Source organism: Panthera tigris, chromosome D4, assembly GCF_018350195.1.
Source record: "Panthera tigris isolate Pti1 chromosome D4, P.tigris_Pti1_mat1.1, whole genome shotgun sequence".
NCBI classification, from domain to species: domain Eukaryota; kingdom Metazoa; phylum Chordata; class Mammalia; order Carnivora; family Felidae; genus Panthera; species Panthera tigris.
This window is the reverse complement of record NC_056672.1, coordinates 57,202,573-57,224,987: the sequence shown is the minus strand read 5'-3', so window position 1 is coordinate 57,224,987 and position 22,415 is coordinate 57,202,573. Positions and strand designations below refer to the sequence as shown.

At 41.5% G+C, this 22,415-nt stretch overlaps 1 protein-coding gene across 2 annotated transcripts; it reads left to right on the top strand.

Annotated features, from left to right (window-relative positions):
• The first annotated feature begins 4,212 nt into the window (after positions 1 to 4,212).
• Positions 4,213 to 9,432, top strand: LOC102972134 (olfactory receptor 2S2). 2 transcript variants are annotated; one of them, XM_042964174.1, is made up of 2 exons: positions 4,213 to 4,222; positions 8,483 to 9,432. In XM_042964174.1, the coding sequence occupies exons 1-2, from the start codon at positions 4,213 to 4,215 to the stop codon at positions 9,430 to 9,432; spliced, it is 960 nt and encodes a 319-aa protein (XP_042820108.1). The 2 variants fall into 2 exon arrangements, with proteins under 2 accessions (XP_042820108.1, XP_007076544.2); XM_007076482.2 differs by lacking the exon at positions 4,213 to 4,222 and having other exon boundaries at positions 8,473 to 9,432.
• The last annotated feature ends 12,983 nt before the right edge of the window (positions 9,433 to 22,415 follow it).

Sequence of the window (22,415 nt, the reverse complement as noted above, 5' to 3'; positions counted from 1 at the left end):
AATAAACTCCTTTCAGGCCTATACTATCCATGAACATAGATGCAAAATCCTAAATTGAATGTGGCATTAGAGGAGGCTGAGCAAGGACATGGGACTTTTTTTTTTTAACATTTCTTTTTGAGAGACAGAGAGAGAGCACGAGCACAGGAAGGGCAGAGAGAGAGGCAGACACCGAATCCAAAGCAGGCTCCAAGCTCTGAGCTGTCGGCACAGGCCCGACATGGGGCTCAAACTCACAAACTGCAAGATCATGACCGAGCCGAAGTCGGACGCTTAACCAACTGAGCCACCCAGGCGCCCCAGAGACATGGGACTTTTATCTCCGTTAAGTTGTAAAAAAATCTCCACTTTGCAGTATCAGTGGAGAGCATGTGGGAAGCCTAGACTTTTATCCCCAACCCTGCATAATGAGGTGCCCCTTTTCCTTCCCACTTGGGTGGTATCAGAGAGGGTCTAAAGGAGAGTCAGGACTTGTGCCTATGGTAATGAGGCCACCCTTTTTATGGTGTCAGTGGAGGACATGGGAGTAGTAACTATATACCCTTGCCCCTGCCAGCCAGGAAGGAATCAATCAGCAGAGCCCTAGTGGGGAGCTGAAATTCATCCTCTCTAGCAGCAAGGGGGATCTCCTCCACCAGGGAAGGACAGGCTGGTTCAATAAGCAAAGATCAGTCCGTGCAATCTATCGTATTAACAAGCTAAATTAAAAAAAAAAAAAAAAAACTGACATGAGTGAAACAGGAAAAGCATTTGAAAAACCAATGCCCATTCATGGTGAAAAACAAAACAAACAAACAAACAAACAAACAAACAAAACCTTTCAGCATTGAATTGGAGGTCCCAGCCAGTGCAGTAGGGCAAGACACAAGTCTAACAATTTTGAAGGAAGAAAAAAACTTTCATTGTTCACTGGTGTTATTATTGCCTACTATATAGAAAATCTAAAATAACTTGAAGATATATTATAAATATTTAAAAGAGTTGGGGCGCCTGGGTGGCTCAGTCAGTTAAGCATCTGGCTTCAGCTCAGGTCATGATCTCGCAGTTTACGAGTTTGAGCCCCACACTGGGATCTCTGCTGACAGCTCAGAGCCTGGAGCCTGCTTCAGATTCTGTGTCTCCCTCTCTCTCTGCCCCTCCCTCACTCAGGCTCTGTCTCTCTCTAGCAAATAAATAAAACCATTAAAAGAATTATATATATATATATATATATATATATATATATATATATATATATAAAAGAAGGGGCGCCTGGGTGGCTCAGTCGGTTAAGCGTCTGACTTTGGCTCAGGTCATGATCTCACGGTCTGTGAGTTCGAGCCCCGCGTCAGGCTCTGTGCTGACAGCTCAGAGCCTGGAGCCTGTTTCAGATTCTGTGTCTCCCTCTCTCTGCCCCTCCCCTGTTCACGCTCTGTCTCTCTCTGTCTCAAAAATAAATAAACGTTAAAAAAAAAAAGAATTTTATAAATATTTAAAAGAGTTTAGCAAGGTTCCTCAACACTAAATCAATATACAAAAACAAATATTGTATTTCTATATTCTACCAACAGATTATGAAATATTTTTAAAGACATAAAGAAATATAAATATATGTATTGGGGTGCCTAGGTGGCTCAGTCAGTTAAGCATCCAACTTCAGCTCAGGTCATGACCTCATGGTTCATGGGTCCGAGCCCTGTTTTGGGATCTGTGCTGACAGGTTGGAGCTTGGAGACTGTTTCGGATTCTGTGTCTCCCTCTCTTTCTGCCCCTCCCCCACTCATGTTCTGTCTCTCTCTCTCTCTCTCTCAAAAATAAATAAGCATTTTAAAAAATTAAAAAAATATATATGTATTTATATATTTAAATATAAAAAATTAATATATTTATGTTAAAATATAAATATCCTCATACAGGGTTAAATCTGACAAAAGATCTCCAAGACCTTCATGCATAAAAGTATAAATTATAACATGTTTTGAACAATATTAAAACAGAGAAATATTTCCATTTAATGGGTTGGAAAATTCAATATTATGGAGATATTAGTTCCCCTCAAATTGATCTATAGAATAAATGTAAAACCAATTTATACATTCCTAAAACAATTACTGTAGAATTCAAGAAGTTGGGTCCATAATTTATATAGAAGAACAACGAACTAAAAACAGCCATCACACATTTGAAGAAGTATTGGGTGGGGATAAAGGGACTCACCCTACAAGATATCAAAGTATACTAAAAAGCAATATTAATTAGGGCAGTGTGGCATCAACACAGGAACAGACAGGTAAGCCATTTGGAAAAGAATAGAGATCCCAGAAATGAACCCTTTCATGTTTGGACATTTGATGTATAACCGAGAGGCTATTACAGATCACTAGAGAAAGGCTGGGTCACAGATGTAGGCAGGACAATTGGACGTATGTGTACCAAGAAGAAGTATATAAAATATTTATAGCAGCATTCAACTAGGAGGCAACCCAATTATCCTTTGAAGTAGAATGTATAAATAAACTGTGCTGCATTCATATAATGGAATTTAGCAATACAAATTAATGAATTTAGCTACACTTGTAAATATGAATGAGCCTCACAAACATGATATTGACAGAAGAAGCAAGTTAAAAAGAATAACTACAAGCAATTGAATTGATACGGAGTTTAGAAAGAGGAAAGCCTAAACTATACTGTTTAAGGATGTATACACAGATGATAAAACTCATGAAAAACGAGGAAATGATTATAACTAAAATTGGAATGTGGCTGTCTCTGGGAGGAGAGGGAGAGGATGGACAGGGAAAGAATACCCAGGGAGCTTCCAAGTTACTGGCAGTGTTCTACTCCTTAAATTAGGAGATCATTGCTTTCTTTTATTCTTTCAATTAAAAATATGTGTTTTATATACTTTCATATGCATTTACATGTGTGTGCTATATTTCACATTTTAAATTGTTTTAAATGTCTAAAGTATTAAATAGTACAATGTGATATCACTTCTCATCTTTAATTTTTTTTTTAACGTTTATTTATTTTTGAGACAGAGAGAGAGCATGAACGGGGGAGGGTCAGAGAGAGAGGGAGACACAGAATCTGAAACAGGCTCCAGGCTCTGAGCTGTCAGCACAGATCCCGACATGGGGCTCGAACTCACGGACCGTGAGATCATGACCTGAGCCGAAGTCGGCCGCTTAACTGACCGAGCCACCCAGGCGCCCCCACTTCTCATCTTTAAATTGGCAAAGACCAAAAGAAGTTCTTGAGAGAGCAAAGTAATATGTTATCAGAGGGTGGAAAACAGACATTCTCATAAGCAGATGGTGGGAATTTGTAAACTTGTCAATATTACAAATGTACATAAACAAGTATGTTTTTACCACATGTGCTAAATTATGAATATGCAAAGATATTTGTTGTAACATTGACTGTAATAGCATAAGATGGGGAAAAACTGGAAGATCTAAAACTCTATCAATATTAGATTGGTTAATTAAATGATGACACATTCTTAACACTGGAATACATACAGCCATTTAAAAGAATGAGGCAGGGATGCCTGGGTGGCTCAGTTGATTGAGTGTCTGACTTTGGCTAGGTCATGATCTCACAGTTTGTGGGTTTGAACCCTGCTTTGCACTGACAGATTCTCTGTTTCCCTCTCTCTGTGTCCCTCCTCCACTCATGTTATCTCTCTCTCTCAAAAATAAATAAACATGAGAAAGAGAAAGAAAGGAAGGAAGGAAGGAAGGAAGGAAGGAAGGAAGGAAGGAAGGAAGAAATATAAAACATGTATAAAAATGATATATTTTCCAGATATATAGCTCCAATATATATTAACTGAGAAAATCATGATATTAAAACAGTGTATATTTGTGCAAAATTTGTCACTGTCTTCATATCTTGCTTTTCTCACTGATCAATATCCATAGAATATTTCTGGGAAAAAAAGGCATACAAGAAATTGCTAATATTGGTTGTCTCAAAGGAACATAACTAGGTGACGAGAAAGAGACTTAATTTTTATTATACATTCTTCTATACCTTTTACATTTTGTTTCAGGTACAAGTAATGCCTACTAATGTGGTGATAATCATGAGGAAGAGGAGGAGGAGGATATCCAATGATGATAAAGAGAATCAGATGTATTGAGACTGAAATACCAGCTCTGGATTTTACAAGAGATGTGGTCTTTGCTAAACTGTTTAACTTTTTAAATTAAAAAATTTTAAGTTATGGGAGAAAGTATTTTCAAACAACATATTTGATAATATATTCGGTTAATATCCAAAATATATAAAGAACACATATAACTCAACATCAAATAAACCCCACAAATAATTGGATTAAAAGTGGGCAGAGGACCTGAATAGACATTTCTCCAAAGATGGCCTACAGATGGCTAACGGACACATGAAACGATGCTCAACATCACTCATCATCAGGGCAATGCAAACTAAACCCACCATGAGATACCACCTCACACCTGTCAGAATGCCTAGGATCAAAAAGACAAGAAAAGACACCTGCTGGAGAGGAAGTGGAGAACGTCTTAAAACCAGTGTTTGTGAAGCGTTCGTCACAGTGACTGGTACAAGGGAGCCGCTCAACGAACACAGCCAATCCTGCTACTGCTGTTAGACATTTATCCTGCTTCCCCATTCTGGATATCTAGGACTTCGACATAGGGACAAAGTACGCCGTCCCTGAATCGAGCACTGGCTTCTCTGAGACCCCAGGGAAAGCTCTGGAGGAAGCCAGCATCTGCTGTATGCTCTTGTCCATCTCCCCTTGACCGTGTCCCAGTCGTTACCTCTAATTGGGACAGGGTGTGTGGTCCCTGGAGGCCCCAGGTATGCTTAGGGCCTGTACCCCGTGCACATTTGACATTCCAAACTTTAAATTGCTTCTGGGACTAACAGAGTCCCTGTAGAGTTCACAGCTGCTGCCCGAGGACTCCTTTCACTGCTGGGGAAGATGTACCATTGGGATTTCTGTGTCTCAGACCAGGATGACATGTGTTCTCCACAAAGAGTCCTTAACTGAGACACGCGGTCAGCCTGCACAGCTAGGAGGAAGGATGGGAGAGAAACACCAGCAGGGGCTAACATTGCCGTAGGGATTTAGCGGAGAGAAGAAGAAAGAGGGTCTCAGAGGTCAAGGAAATCCAGCAGGGGAGTGTCTGGGGTCTTTCTCTGGCATCCAGGGTCTGGCCCAGGGCACAGTGTGGAGTTGAGAACTGTGTCTGGGATCAGGAGACTCAGACAAGTGGCTGCAAGCAGGATGCAGTGAGAGGTTAACAATAATCAATAATAACATAGAACAATTATAACAAAATATCCTAATAAGAGTTATGTGAGTGTGGTCTCTCTCTCCAAGTATCTTATTATGCTGTAGCCCCCACCCCTGCCCTCCTTCTTCTTGTGATAATGCAAGATGATGAAATGCTCACACGATGAGATGAAGTGTGGTGAGTGAGCCAGGGGTTGTGATGCAACATGGGGCTATTACTCACCTTCTGATCATACTCAGAAAGACCATCTTCTCTTCCCAACCACAGTTGGAGGTGGTGGTGGGGAAGGAATTGAAACTTCAGAAAGCAAAATGTCGGTAAGGAGCAGGGGTGAATTACTGTACCGAGAATTTTTTTCCCAGAATACAATTTGTGCCCATAGTATTAGAATATATGATGATATTGCAGAGGTACAAAAGGATTCCCTTTGATTTTTCTATATTTTCTTTTCAGTCACTTTTATCCACACATATTGTTTTCCTGAGATCATAGCAGTGTGTACAATTTTGTATTCTCTCTTGTAATTTATCATCGTAGTATGATGAAATAATAGTGTAAAAATTATAAATGTAACTTAAAATTTTTTGTTTATTTATTTATTTTTAGAGAGAGAGAGAGAAAGCACACGTGTGAGCAGGGGGAGGGACAGAGAGAGAGGTGAGAGAATTCCAAATGGGCTCTGTGTACTGTCAGTGCAAAGCCTGATGTGGGGCTCGAGCCCACAGACCGTGAGCACACGAACTGAGCTGAAATCAAGAGTCAGACGCTCAATCGACTGAGCCACCCAGGTTCCCCTATAAATGTAACTTTAATGTTTAATACTCCATTACATGAAATGGCATTGTTATAAATTTATTGGTAGACAGTTATTTTGTTTCCTATATTCATTCACAAATATGGCTGTGATAAATGCCTTTATTGAGAGATACCGGCCCTCTGCTCATTGCTTCATTAGAACTTTCTCCCAGGGGTGGAATTGCTGAGTTAGGTGGGCTTTCCAGGTTTTTTTCTTTTCTAAGGCAAACTGCTCTCCAGGAAGGCTGTATGACAGTGTTTGAGGCTCTTGACTACACTGTGTTCCCTTCCTTTCCTCAGCTGCCTGCTGGCTCCAGAGATAAGTAGGGGCCAGACCACAAGCAAGGCCTGGTCCCTGACAGCAGAAGTGCCATACCCGCGGTCCACAGCCACAAAGGTAAAAACTTCCTTTCCCTTCCTTACTTCCCCAGGTGGACTTGCCCAGCTGGGGCTGTAGGTGTCAGAGCTCCTGGTTTTCTTCCATCCCAACTCTCCTCCAAAGCCTGATACAGCCCTATTTCCAGCTGGCCATATCTTGATGGGAGACCAAGCATTCAGATCTCCCCACTATGTGTGCTCATGAGCGCACACACACACACACACACACACACACACACACACCATACCACACACGCAAAGGAGCAGGCAGTCACCTTCACCAAAGTCTGACAGAGTTGGGACACTCTGGGGAGCACGTGTTCAGCCTTTTCATGATGCACATGGGAAACAGGCTTAGGGACTTGCTCCAGCCACCCAGAACACCCATGTCACGGGCAGAGGCAGGTCCCAGAGCTCTGGGCTCAGTGCACAAGATCTTCCTAGTCATTCTGTTCACTCCAATTGAACCAGCTTTCATTCAGCACTGCTCCATGCTGGGCACTAGGACTTCCATGGCTGCAGCTCTCACACGGGGCAAATCCCGTGCAGCACTCATGGCCACAGCACATCGTTCATGGGCAGACGCTTCTGTGTGCACAGCCCCAGCTCGTGGGCGTAGACAGGATGGCTTCTCTAACAGAAGCCACTGCCCTTGGCCTCTGAAATCACAGCATATCCTTGTCACTATGGAATCCTGCTTGTGGCATCAACTGTAATGTTTACTTTTCATTTTCTGGAAAGGCTGGGAGAGCCACTGGGAGGAGTGGGAGATAAGCTGAGGCAGAATTCCATGGAGAAGCAGCTTACACACACACACACACACACACACACACACACACACACCATTGCAATTAAGAAAGAGCTATAGAAATATTATGAATGAGGATTCTGAATATAGAGTCTGGGCAGTTGCAGCTGAGAGCCTGGAAATCCTCTATACAAAGGCAGACAGGTCTTCCCATAAGCTAGTTGCTTGTGTAGAACACAAGAATGGAGGCAGAGAGCCAGAATATTACCCAAGAATAAAGTATAAACATAAAAGGACAAAGAAAAAACATTCCGTAGTCACCCCTGGCTAAGAATGTCACCAGGATTCTAATGAGCTGGGATTAGAAGTCAATGCCACATAACCTGCTGTCTGATGACTGTAGTCAGCATGGTTATTAAGAATTGTGTTAACTGGCCAGTGAGCTGCAAGTTGCCATTCCATAGTGTGGGTTCCATCACTCCAGTCAATCCTTGTGTTGGCTTCATAAAGTTCTGCCCCCTAAGGAACCTCCCCCCAATTTCTATTAGTGTGTGTGAAAATAGGCAGATCCCAGTTCAGATGACAGTCAAGTCTGTGTTGCTGAGGCTGGGCAGGCTGAGGAAGCAATCCTCGTCATGGCTGAGCCTTTACCTAAGCTTCATTCTGTCTGGATGTGGGTTAACACTTTTATACAAGTTGCTTCCAAACGTTAATAAAGTTTACAGAAGCTTAAAACTTTGCCCATTCTAAGAATTGGATCAGCTTGGGGATTCTCCTCTCTGAGAATCTAAGAGAGCCCAGATTAGGTGAAATTTCTATAGAAAGAAATAATTTACAGCATTTTCCAGCTGTTGATCATAAAACAGAGGAAAAGTCCCCTTGACTGGGGATTAGCTCTACTGGGCTCCAGTCCTGCCTCTATCAGCACCTTGCTCAGAAGACTCAGACAGGTCACACCCCTCTCTGGGCCTCAGTTGCTTTTTCGGGCCATGAGAGGATGAAACATCAGAAAAACCCCTCGCACACAGTCGGCTGGAATATTTGAGGCTTTTCCTTGGTGCTAGTCTACTCTAAGCTCTGTTGTGTTCCACCCCCGACCCTCTCTCATCTAAAAGCTAAGGACACTCCCACTTACTGTCTCTTACAGCCATTTTTCTCTTACACACACATGCTCTCCTCTTATGTAGCACAGACTTGATGGCATACTAGATGCCTGAGACTCTTCTCAAGAAAGCCTGATGTGCTGCTTTTGTACTTTGCTGATGACAGAAGGGATATCACATGGAAAAAGCCAACTGGTCCTCCCCCGTGGTGGGGTTCATTCTCCTGGGACTCTCAGCCCACCCAAGGCTGGAGAAAACATTCTTTGTGCTCATCCTGTCTATGTATCTGGTGATCCTGCTGGGCAATGGGGTCCTCATCCTGGTGACCATCCTTGACTCCCGCCTGCACACGCCCATGTACTTCTTCCTGGGGAACCTCTCCTTCCTGGACATCTGCTACACAACTTCTTCCATCCCTCTAGTCCTGGACGGCTTCCTCACTCCCAGGAAAACCATTTCCTTCTCAGGCTGTGCCATGCAGATGTTCCTCTCCTTTGCCATGGCAGGGACAGAGTGTGTGCTCCTGAGCATGATGGCATTTGATCGCTATGTGGCCATCTGTAACCCCCTGAGGTACCCTGTGGTCATGAGCAGGTCTGTCTATGTATCCATGGCTGTCAGCTCCTGGACAATTGGTGGGGCTGCTTCCGTGGTACACACATCCCTGACAATTCAGCTGCCTTTCTGCGGGAACAACGTCATCAACCACCTTGCCTGTGAGATCCTGGCTGTCCTGAAGTTGGCCTGTGTTGACATCTCCATCAATGTGATCAGCATGGGAGTGACAAATGTGATCTTCCTGGGGGTCCCAGTTCTGTTCATCTCCGTCTCTTATGTCTTCATCATTGCTACCATCCTGAGGATCCCTTCAGCTGAGGGGAGGAAAAAGGCCTTTTCTACCTGCTCTGCCCACCTCACTGTGGTGGTCATCTTCTATGGGACCTTATTTTTCATGTACAGGAAGCCCAAGTCTAAGGATCCCCTGGGGGCAGACAAAGAGGACCTTTCAGATAAGCTCATTCCTCTCTTCTATGGGGTGGTCACCCCCATGCTCAACCCCGTCATCTACAGCCTCAGGAACAAGGACGTGAAGGCTGCTGTGAGGAACCTGGTGGCTCAGAAATACTTCACCCAGTGATGGAGGAGGGGTCCTCTGTGGTTCCTACCTCCAAGGGAGCAAGGGTTTTGATCATTGCAGCTGCCACTCAAAAGCCAGGTGATGTTAACTGAAATGATCTCTTGCCCTCTAGTTCATTTTCAGGGATTGTGTAACTTTTCACATTGTGTCTTCTGAGTTTTAGCCAGATATCTGAGAGCTTCAACAGATGCCAGGCAATAAATCGCTAATGTAATGTACAAAGACATTCTGAACACATCCTAAAACCGAGGAGAAAGGGACCATTAGGGCAAGCCGAATAGCCCATACTGTGTCTGAGCTACACAGTCAGTACACACAGGTGAGAGGGCTCTCACAGCAACTTTTTCATCCCTACTGGACTTCCCAGGACAGCCAGGAACAAGGAGGAAGTGGACATTTTCATTATTAGACTCAGTTTGCCTGAAATACTAAGAGGAGACAAAGACAAGGTCTCCAGACAGAGGGCTTTTGAGTGGAAATAATCTAGCCTGATGAACTGAATTGCTTTTTAGCTATGAGAAAATTGAGGCTTATTTTTTCTCAATGCATTTCACATTATGAAACACTTCTTCTAAGTTAAATTCAAGGAGTATAGAGTTTGAATTTGATGTTTACCACTTACACAATTCCTAACAGAAAAGTTAGTTTTCTGTTAGATAATAACTCAGATTCTGGAAGAGAGAGAGAGACAGGGAGGGAGAGGAGAGAAAGGAAGGAAGGAAGGAAGGAAGGAAGGAAGGAAGGAAGGAAGGAAGGAAGGAAGGAAAGAAGGAAAGAAGGAAGGAAGGAAGGGAGGAAGGGAAGGAGGAAGGAAAGGAGGGAGGAAAGGAGGGAGGAAGGAAGGAGACAGATAAATAGAGGCTAAAATTATTTGAAGAGTTAGTGGGGTAAAATTTGACACATTTCTTTGTTCCAGAACTTCTCAAAGTCTTTAATATGTAAAATACACCGTGAATGTCCAAGAGATGTAAAATCTGTAGCTTTTCTGAGCCTCCATAGCTCAGCACAATAAACACTGGGAAGCATTTTCTTACCTATGACCTTGGGCAGGTTGCTTAATCTTTCTCAGTCTATTTCTTCATATTTTAAAACCTAACCATTTGATTTTAGGCAAATTAGATAAGATACTATATAAATGAGTACTTATTTATGGTAAACTCAATAGAACTACAGGTGGTAGTGGTAGTATCATGAATGCTGCACAGTGCTGTGTACCATGTGGAAATGAGCCAGACATTGTTCCTTTCTAGAACAATAGACAGAAGATGAATGAGAGTCTCAGAGATGGTAGTAGATGGATAGAAGCAGTTTTAGGCCAAGTTATATTAAATTATATATTTAATACTTTGAACACTGGCAGACTTATTTGAAAAGAATTTAGAAAGTGAATCCAATTTTGAGATTAGATCTTGGAAGTTTTTGCTTCAAGTGATATTTAAGTTTTATTATATTTATGAAAAGTGAATTGCATAAAGACGCATATTTCGTTAATACAATTTCACATCCTTATGTGAGTCCTGTTCCTGATTTCTACCATTACACCATTGCCAAGGATCTTGCTGTTGCAAATGCACCCGTGACATCTAGCGGCCATTTAAGCAAACTTCAGACACTTAGCGCAGACAAACAGTATCATTGTTTGAAGAGGCTAGGGGTTTTCTTGTTCAACCCTATCTACAGGATGCATGGAGTTCCTCTCCAATGACCCTGACCCTAGTCAACCGGCGTTTGCGTGGACACCTCCAGTGACAGAGAATTCAATACTTCCAGATTCTAGCTGTTTCACTCAGCCCTAGGAAACTCTTCCTTGAATTATGCTAAACTATATCCTCCTCTAGCTTCTGCCTTTAGTCCTAATTCAGCTCTGTGCCTCTACATGAGATGCACCTAATCTCTTTCCTTCTGATATATGAAGACAGGTCTTCTGGTGCCCTGAGTCCCCTCCATCCTTCCTCCAGTGCCAAAATCACCCAACTTTACCCAACTGCCAGGGGCTGAACTATACGTAGAGCACCATCTAGTTTATTCCAACAATAGAAAGACTGTGAAAGTTCTGAAAATACCTTGGAAATAATAATGATGCTGCTAAGCTAACTCCATCTCCCCAGGATAGCCAAGATCAGACTGGCCAAGAGACACACTTTTGACCAAGCCCACCTTCTTGTCAGGCTGTCCTCTGCTCACTTGCTTTTCCATTGAGTAGTGGCGGCCATGTCCTTTTATATCATGAATGACATGTTCCTAATGTAAATGTTAAGTTAAAAATCATGTAAATAGTTTCCTCCAGGGATAATGGCTACTTCTACTCCCACCCTCCAATTTCACATTCCTTGCATTTCAAAGTCAGTCACTTATCTCCTGGTCCATGCTTTCAAGAAGAACAAGATGCATCAACAGTAACAAGATGACAGAAGACTGAGGAAAATTTTTCTTTGACCTAGGTCTTCAGTCTTAAAAACTATGGCTATGGTACCACACAATATAGGAATCCATCCCCCAAATGAAAAGAATCAGAATGTCTAAACTTTAAAAGATTACTGGTCTTTACCACAATGACGTTTGTTTCATGGATGATTGCTGGACCATAGCTAGTGGTTGACTGGATGGCTGGGAATGCTTGGGATTAAGGGTTTTTTTTTTATCGCTTTGCAGGGGAGTTGATCACTTTGGGGGATGTCGTGGCTCTAGAAGCTTAATTAGGTTTTAGGGAAACCTTTAGGAAAGGAAGATCACTAGTATGTCTGGATTGATGGTGATTATATTTGGTGAGGTTGATGGAATGACTTGATTAGGTAAGAACTTTGATAAGATATATAACTCCTGGTCTAACATCAAAATAAAAAGAAAGGTTTCAACTATAAGTTTGGTCATTTTAAGAAGTAACCTTTTTGGTTTGCCAAATATAAAAACTTTGAAGTAAAAACGGGCTATGCTTAGTTATTTTTTAAAAAAATTAAAATGTTCAATTCTCTCTCCAGGCTTTCCTTGTGCTTTGGTACCTCAGCGTCAATATTCATTTCATTTGAGGCCCACCCGGTCTCTTAAAAAGCCAGCCACAAATAGCTCTCAATAGCACCTCTGGGCAGACACCAAAGAAGTAAATCTGATCCTACGTAAAATGTAGTGGCTTGCCAATGTTTTTGCCAGTTAGGAATTATAAGAATTTAGCCATAGAATTTGAAAATAAATCGAAGTCTCTTTTTAGCCATTTTTTGTTTTTAGTACAGACCAAGATCCTATTCATTGCAAAATGTTTTCATAGGCATGAATGCTTGTGTTTGATCCAGGAATAATAAATGATTGACTGTTACCCAGCAGCAGGGTGGGATGGGATTCCTGGCACTTTGATTTTTTTAAGCAAAGGAAAAAACAACTGAGCAGAAATTGTTCTTTCAACAGCTTTTTGTGGAAATGTAGATTAAAGAGACTAGGTTTTTAAAAAATCCCTTATTGCAGTAATTACAAATACAGTTGCATGAAGCTAGTGGAAATACTGCTTGAGTCAGTATAAGTTATCTGACCTAGACGTTGCCTCGAGGGGCATCAACTAACAAGACATCTTCAGTTTATTAGCTTTTTTATCTTAATGAGTTCTGGGTTAAAATATTTTCTTCTTAAATATAAATATTTGCTTTTGCTAAAGCTAATTTGAAATTCTTTGGTGTTGACTTGAGTATGCACAGAAAAGTTCAGTTTTGCTGGAAGAAGCTAGGAAATCCACTGTGGAAATTTAAAAACGGCTAATGTGTTATAAATCATTACATTTCATTGTGCAAATTTTTACAATATAGAATAATATTTAAAATTATTTAGAAACAAACCTTGATGCTGGGCATCACAAAAGAAAAGGTTGTCTCATTTAAGAAGTGCCCTAAACCGATAGTTCTTAGACTTTTTGTCCTGAAGATTAACAAAACTTAAAAGACTGATGATACTATGTGACGTGGATGAGGATAGAGGGAAATAAATACTCTCACATTCTGCTGGTGCTAATGGAAAGTAGGTCAATTGTTTAATATAATGTTATAATATCAGGTAGACCTGCAGAATAAGGAGGCTGAATAAAGAAAAGAAAATTTAACCATCTTCCAAGAAAGAAATCCAAGGGGCCTAAAAGTCAAAGTCCTGTTTCACAAGCGGTGTCCCCATACGTTTACTGGGAGGGAGAGGAATGCCAGGTTTAGCAAATCAATATACAGAATGCCTGATTCAGTTCAAATTTCAAATAAACAATGAATGCTTTCATAAATATATACATAAAATATATAAACTTTTTAAAGTATTCATTGTTTACTTGAAAGTGAAATTATACTGGGCAACCTGTGTTTTATCTGGCAGCCCTAATTTAATATAAAACAATAACAGAGGTGACTGGGTGGGTCAGTTGGTTGAGCATCTAACTTTTGATTTAGCCTCAGATCATGATCTCATGGTTCGTGGGATCAAGCCCCGCATCTAGCTCCGTGCTGACAGCATGAACCTGCTCGGGATTCTCTCTCTTTCTCCCTCTCTCTCTGCCTCTCCCCTACTCGTGAACTAACTAACCTCTCTCTCTCTCTCTCTCTCTCTCTCTCTCTCTCTCTCTCTCAGAGTAAATAAACATGAAAAAATTAGTATAATAACAAAAGAGGAAACTTTTACCTTGGATTGCTGCTAAAAATCCCACCCTGGGTCTTCTCTTTTATGATGTCCCTTCCCCTGGGGAATGATTACTGCCAAAGTTCTGTCACAAGAATTGCTCAGCTAGTTTCTTTATTTTATCCTTATCCTTGGGTCTGTCTTACAGTATCCTCCAATATTCCTCCTTCATTTTGTCTTTCTTTTCCATGTATAAGCCTTTTCGATTTCATGTTGCAGTTAACAGCTGCATTCAACATTCAGTTAGCAGTACATTCAAGAGCCCATCCTCTTATCTATCTCAAAACTAGGGAAGGGCAGGAGACACCAAATCCAGAACAGAAAGTACAAATAACAAGCTAAATCTTTGGGGTGCTCAGCTGCAAAGGACAATTGTTTCACTACTCTTGGTGCTTTGAGAAGTAAACGACAGCCTAGAATAGACAAGCGAGGACAAGATTCTTTCAAGAACATGAAGTTTACCTGGAGCCTGATTAGTTCCAATCCCACTTATTCTGATTTGCAACCATCCTCCTCTACCACCACCCAGACCTTTGGAGGCTTAAGAGGGCCTGTTACAAATATAAGAAAATATAGTCAAAGCAAATACTGAAAATTATATAGACATGTGGACACTGATTTGATATTTGATATGAAGGAGTTGCTCTTAAATGTTTTGGGGTATAATAATGGTAATGTAGTTACAGCTTTAATCAAAGTCCTTACGTTTTTAAGTACATCCTGGAATATTTTCAGGTCAAATGATATTTTTGGAATTAGCTTCTGAAGGTAGGAGGTGGACTGTGTGCAAGTATAGATGAAACAAATAAGCTTGTTGCAAGTGGGTAATGGGTGCCTGGGAGCACAATATACACTCTCTATGCTCCTGGGTATGTTTGAAATTTGCCATAATCAGAAATTTTAAATAAAAATCATCATACTCATTCAGTGGAATATTAATTCAGTCTTAACAAGGAAGAAGCTTCTGGCACCTGCTATAACATGGATGAACCCTGAAGACATTATGCTAAATGAAACCAGTCACCAAAAAAACAAATACTGTATGATTCCATTTATATGAGGTACCTAGAGTATTAACATTCATAGAGACAGAAAGCAGAACGGTGGCTGCCAGGGGCTGGGGGACAGGGAAATGGGGAGCTAATGTTTAACTGGAAGAGTTTTCATTTTGGAAGACGAAGAGTCCTGTAGGCAGATGCCGGTGATGGCCGCACAAGTGAATGTACTTCATACTGGTCAACTGTACACTTTAAAATGGTAAATGTTGGGGCTCCTGGGTGGCTCAGTCAGTTAAGCGTCGAACTTCAGCTCAGGTCATGATCTCCCAGTTCATGAGTTCAAGCTCCGCGTGGGGCTCTGTGCCAGCAGCCTGGAGCCTGGAGCCCACTTCAGATTCTGTGTCTCCCTCTCTCTCTGCCCCTCCCCCACTGGTGTGCGCGCTCACGCTCCCTCTTTATGTCTCAAAACTAAACATTAAAAAATTTTTTCAATAAAATGGTAAATGTTATGCATACCTTACCACAATAAAAATGATATCAATTTCATTTTATAAGTAAAAAATGTTACTCTCATAATGGATAACACAAATAAAAATAGAAAATAGCAATAAAATCTGAATACAGGGGATTAGAAAACTAAATTTTAGTTCTTGAAGAATAAACACACATTCTTTTTTTTTTTAATTTGAGAGAGCGAGAGAGTGAGAGAGCATGAGTAGGGGAGAGAGACAAAGGGGGAGGGGGGGAAAGAGAGAGAGAGGGGGAGAGAGAGAATCCCAAGCAGTCTCCACGCTCAGCGTGGAGCCGAACTCAGGGCTCAATGCCACAACCCTGGGATCACTACTTGGGCGGAAACTAAGAATCAGACATTCAACTGACTGAGCCATCCAGGTGCCCTAAAACACACATTATTTTTAAGATAAAAAAAAAAAAATCTGCCTCTTAATCTCCTGAAATGGCAAAATTGAGCTTCCCTTTAAATGTATTTTATATTTGAATTTACCAAATAAAAAGAAACAATAACGAACAAATTACTAAAAATGATCAAGGAGGGGCACCTGGGTGGCTCAGTCGGTTAAGTGTCTAGCTCTTGGTTTCGGCCCAGGTCATGATCTCACAGTCGTGACTTCAAGCCCCGCATCGGGCTCTGTGCTGACAGTGTGGAGCCTGCTTGGGATTCTCTCTCTCCCTCTCTCGCTCTGCCCCTCCCCTGCGCTCGCTCACTCTCTCTTTCTCTCTCAAAATAAATAAACTTTAAAAAATACCATAGGAAATACAGCAAGCATTGCCATCAGACACTGTTTACCCAAATGGTTAAGTATGACAATTTCTGTAAGCCATGTGTCCTCACACCCCCTAAGAACCAGATGACAAAGTCAGCTCGGAGTCCTGATATTGCCGAGATTCCTGAATGGGGCACCTTCCCCAGCACATGCCCGCTGCTCTTCCACATTCATTGTGCATTCTAGGGGTCATTACTTTTCATTCCAGTCCCTTTGGCCAAATCCCAGGAGTTTTCCACACGAAACAAAAGCAGGAAGCAGATAAAATGACAAAGCAGCAACTCTTTCACTAAGAAAATTCCACCACGAGGCTCAAGGTGGTAAGTTTGTTCTCAAAACTAAACATCTCACGCCGGCATTCACTGTTTTTCATTTTCTATTGCCCTGAAAGATAACTGACATCAGCTACCTCTAAAATGTCAAACTCCTTAGAAATAATCTAATTCTTGCAGTGTTCCCTACGCACCCATCCCACCACCCATCTTTCTAATTCAAAGCAAGCGCCATGGGCTTAGGGGTGAGGACTCTATGGGTCCTCTGACCTGGGGACTCACAGGATGCTAGACCTCCAGGGAACTCATTCTCATATTGTGACTTGGCCATGCTAAGGGTCAACCCCTTCCGCATCCTTATACCTAAAGCAAACAGACTAAGCAATAAGCAAGAAGGCAGTGACCTAGAGCCAACAGGAGAAGATGGACATTGAAGGAGCAATTAAAAGTGTGATGAGTGCTATGAAGAAGCATAGAACACCTTGGAAACCCATGAGAGGCTACCTAACCTAGCCTGGAGTGGCAGTGCTCAGGAAGACTTCTCTAGCAAGACACAGGATGAGCAGATTGAAGTTACAGCTCATCTTGGAAAAGAACCTTCCAGAGGGATGCCCTAACTCAGGAGGTATCCCAACAGAGGGTAGAGCATGAGTGAGGATGCTGGAGGGAGCAACCCCCGGCCTGGATGGACTGGAAACAGGTAGAGGAGCACAGTCATGAAGAACACAGGCTTTGGAGACAAACAGCCCTGGGTTCCATTTCCAGCTTTATCACTTAATAACCACAGAAATGTAGACCACCTGCTTGACCTCAAAATTATGGACAATTTAAATATATGCAAAAGTAGAATTGTTTTGTGAACAATCACATCCTATTCATCACTCAGCCAACTGATGACCAATAGCCAACTCATGACCAATCTTTCATTTATAACCTTATCCAACTTTCTGATGCCACTTTTATTTGGAAGCAAATCCCAGACACTGTATCCTTACACCTATTTAAAAAAACAGTATATCTCTCAAAAGTAATGAAATTTTTAACGTAAGGTATAATACTATTATGTGTAAAATTTTATCAGTAATTTATTAATATCATCAAATATCTGCTGATTTCCAAATTTGAAACTTCCACTTGTCTCCTAATGTCCTAATCTTTTCTTTCCTTTCTTTTTTTCTTTGGGTTTCTCTGAATAAGAATCTGAATAATCCTTACATTGTGCTTTGCCTCTTTATCCCTCAATTTCCTCAACTAACTGCGACCTCCTTATTACAGCCTTAATTTCAGAAGGTCATGGCGACCTTTTGTTCTCAATCCTTGCTGCTGCCCAGGAAGGCGCCCCTCTCTCAGACTGCCTGGGGGCCTCTTACCTCTAGACTCCCTCCCCCTTTACCCCCAATCTCTGTGCTCCTTTAACCACCACGCCCACTCCCTCCCACTGGAGCTTCCCCTTGCCACCTGCATCTGTCCCTGGTTATCGATCATTGAGTGCAGTCTTGTTATCTCTTGGATGGAGACAGAAACAATTTGAAATGCACGAACATGAAGGAGATGAAGGCAAAAAGTCATGAAGTACAGCCTCAAGGTCAAGAGCCCATGAGACAGTCAGGCTTTTACCACAGCCCAGGTTGTCTCTTAGTATATCATGTATACGTTATTATGCCAAAGAAGTCTCTGTCTCTTTCTGTGCTTCAGCTTATGTTAACTCCTGGTCAACTCCTGCCACCCAGCTTGCTATGAGTCTTACTCTCTCCAAAAGAGGGAGTTGATATGTGATGGACCCTACAGAAGGGGTAGGGAGTGGAGAAATCTTGCCACATAAAAATGGAGTTAGGTAGGACACATAGAATGTGCACAATAAATACTTGTTGGGTGTAACTGGTGAACAAAATTTGTAAAAGGCACCAATCACAGTGCCTGACATTGTAAATTTTCAATAAATACAATCATAAGATAAGTGTTATTATCAGATGATCACTGAGGTCTCTTCCATCTTACCACCAAAGCTCTAAGGCATGAATGCGCCAGGATTGGGCCCACATCCAGGGGACGCTGGAGACCCACTCCTTGGGGCCAGGACAGAGTGCTCAGAGGAGTTACTGTGTCTGTGGACTTCCCTTCCCCTTCAGTTACCTTCCCCCACTAACTCTGCACTGGTGGGAAAGGCAGGACATTGACCCTACAGTCTTTGCTGGCATAATCTGTAAGATCAGCCCCTTTGCTGGCATAATTGCTAGATCTTCACATCAACTCAAGAAAGGAGACAGGCTGGGTTCCCAGCCACATTTTGCAGGTAAGAAACCTGAGGCTCAAAGAAAGAATAAATTCTTCCCTGCTCAAAGGGTCAGCCAGGACTCTGGTCCCAAAACCTTACCTTCTGATTCCCAGGCCAATGCTAGTTCTTTCCATTTTCCCATTTCTTTTTCATTGTTTTCAATCCAAATGATTTATATATTTTTTTCAGACTACAAAATAACACATGCCCATTGTAGGAAGGTTGGACAAAAGCAAAGCACTGTAAGAGGTGATTCCATCCCCTATGGTTAGCTGCTCTAAAAAGTGTGAAGTAATTTCCCTGTGCTCATTTTTACACATAGATATTTTTATGTAATTGAGATTATATTGTATGTGTACATTTATAGCTTATGACTCATTTAATTTTATAGCATAACCATCCCTACCATGTTACCAAAAACTCTTTGTTGACATCTTTTTAGTGTGTATAATTTTCCATTTTATGATATGCCACAGTTATTGAATACGCCATTTACTGATGAACAATTATTTTTCCAATATTTTTCTTGTAAATAATGATGAGATGTACATCTTTGTTCAGAAAACTTGATCTATTTCTTTGATTATTTCCTTAAGACTAAGTCCTAGAAGGTGATTGCTTCTGTCTGGACCATGCTGGTCTCACCAGCAGCTCAAGGAAAGCTCTCTCAGGTTGATACAACTATCGTTCAGAAGCAAAGCAACTTTTAAATTATAACTTAGTTAAGTCAATTTAATAGAAAATTGTAATCTTGAATCATTTCTTGGCCTTTTGGCTAAGATCAAGTGTAGAAAATTGTAAATTTGTATGCTTTGTAAAAATATTTTTTAATGTTTATTTTTGAGAGAGAGCGAGAGAGAGAGAGAGGGAGCATGAGCAGGGGAGGGGCAGAGAGAAAGGGAGACACAGAATCTGACGCAGTCTCTAGGCTCTGAGCTGTCACCATGGAGCCCAACACAGGGCTGGAACTCACGAACCACGAGATCATGACCTGAGCCGATGTCAGACACTTAACCGACTGAGCCACCCAGGCACCCCTATGCTTTGTATGTTTTGAAACATATTGGTCTTATGTCTGACAGCTTTGATAAATGTAGAATTTACTAAATATTCCAGTTGAAATGCAGTGAAGATGAGATCATGCCAAATTTCTTTTTTTGTTGTTAATTTTTTAAGTTTATATATTTATTTTGAGGGGGAGAGGGGCAGAGAGAAAGGGAGAAAGAGGATCCCAAGCAGGCCCCACACTATCAGCACAGAGCCCAATACAGGGCTCAATCCCCCACAAACTGCAAGATCATGACCTGAGCCAAAATCAAGAGTCACATTCTCAACCGACTGAGCCGCCCAGGCACCCTGATCAGGCCAAATTTCTAGGTGTCAATGGAGCAAATTAAAAAGACCCTGTTGTATCTAAGCTGCCCAGATAGCAGAGGTCCACAAGAATGGATCTCACAGCAACTTTGCCAGCCCCGACCCATCCTCCAAAGTCCAGACTTGAATAACCACCTGCCTATTTGACGTCTGTATTTGGATGTATAATAAATCCTCAAATCTAGTAAGTCCAAAATAGACCTCTCAGTTTCTCAGTGCCCTTCTTCTAATTTGTTCCATTCCCATTTTCCCCCATCTAAGTAAATGAGGGCACCACCACCTACCTAGTTACTCAGCCCAAGAACCTATGGATCATCCTCATTGACTCTTCCCCCTCCCTCTACATCCAATGCAGCAGGGAGTTATATTTGCCTCCTTCAAAATATATTCAAATGGAGCCGCTCAGTTGGTGCACATGCTTCCCTGCAGGCCATTCTTCACATTTCAAAGCATGCTTCTTCCCAGCTCAAAACCCTCTAATGGCCCCTTGTCACATTTGGGAATAAAATCTCAATTCCCACACAGTCGGTGTCCTGTCTACCTCTTCAGCCTCCCCTCCAGCCGACATCCTTCTGAGCTCCTTTCTTTTTTTTTTTTTTTTTTTTTTTTAATTTTTTTTTCAACGTTTTTTATTTATTTTTGGGACAGAGAGAGACAGAGCATGAACGGGGGAGGGGCAGAGAGAGAGGGAGACACAGAATCGGAAACAGGCTCCAGGCTCCGAGCCATCAGCCCAGAGCCTGATGCGGGGCTCGAACTCACGGACCGTGAGATCGTGACCTGGCCGAAGTCGGACGCTTAACCGACTGCGCCACCCAGGCGCCCCCTGAGCTCCTTTCTTGATGTCAAACTCCCCAGTTCCATTTTGTTACAAGGCTTGGCATGTGCTTTGTCCAGATCATCACACTGTGTTGTCCTTCACATCACTCAGGTCTTTGCGTAAAGGCCCCCTCTTTACATACCTAAGATGGACACCCTCTCATCCCCCTAAGCTTTTATTCTTCCCCATAGCACTCTTTACCACCTGACAAACAATCTCTTCATTTGTTTGTTTATTGACTGTCTCCCACTGGAATGTCCACTCCGTGGGGGAATGGACTTCATCTGTTGTGTTTATTGCTATAGTAACTAACATGCTCAAATAAATATTTGTTGAATTAATGAATGAGGTACAAAGTTTTCACTATGAAGAATGTGCATTAGAGTCACTAGAAGGACAAAGAAAAGGTCATTCTCTTGAATAACTGAGTTCTATTCCTGAAGCCAAGACTACACTACATATTAACCAACTTGAATATAAATTTTAAAAGAGAGAGAGAAATGCAGAAGCCAAAAAAAAAAAAAAAGGTCATTCTCTGCAACTTGAATTCCCACTGAGAGGGAGGAAACTGTAAGAGCACTGGAAAGTGTAAACCACTAGACAAACTGAGATTATTAGCATCGTATTTCTGTGGCATCGTGCTAGATGTGTCCAGCACATCTAGTGTGCTCTGGTGGACATGACGTAGTCCCTGCTCACGTGAATAAAGACATCAGTAGTCAAGATGCTCACAAAAGGCTCTTGACTGAGAGAAAGAGTTTGTTTTAAGTGCACCAAATTTCTGACAACACTGGAGAGTTAAAGAGAGCATTTAGGAGAGTAATCATTTCAATTTTAAGAATAGAACCTTGAAAATTAGTTTTGTTTTCAAATGCTAATAAAAAATTAGTGTTTATCCAAAGTAGTGATGTGTGGGAAAATGAATACTTTATCTATTTTAAGGCAAGTGGATACCATTTCTTATTTCTCTATGCGCATGATGAAATTATGTAATTGCTGGAAATAGACAAGAGTGTCATCTAGTGGCCACTCATATAAACTACAGTTCCTTGAAAGGTCAACTCCAAGACCATCTGAGGGTCGTATGGTCCATCTTGCCAGTGGTTACCAGATTTCCAGATTTCACAGTCATGCAAATCTTTTTTTTTTTTTTTTTGATGGAGACTTACATGGAGTCAATATTTGATTTTGTTGATTTAGGATGTTAAATAACAACAAATACCACCTGTTATCTAACAACAAAAAAACATTTTAGCACCCCCAAAATAGAACACGATCTCAGAATAATAAAAACAAAACTAATAAAGAACATAATCTCAGAAT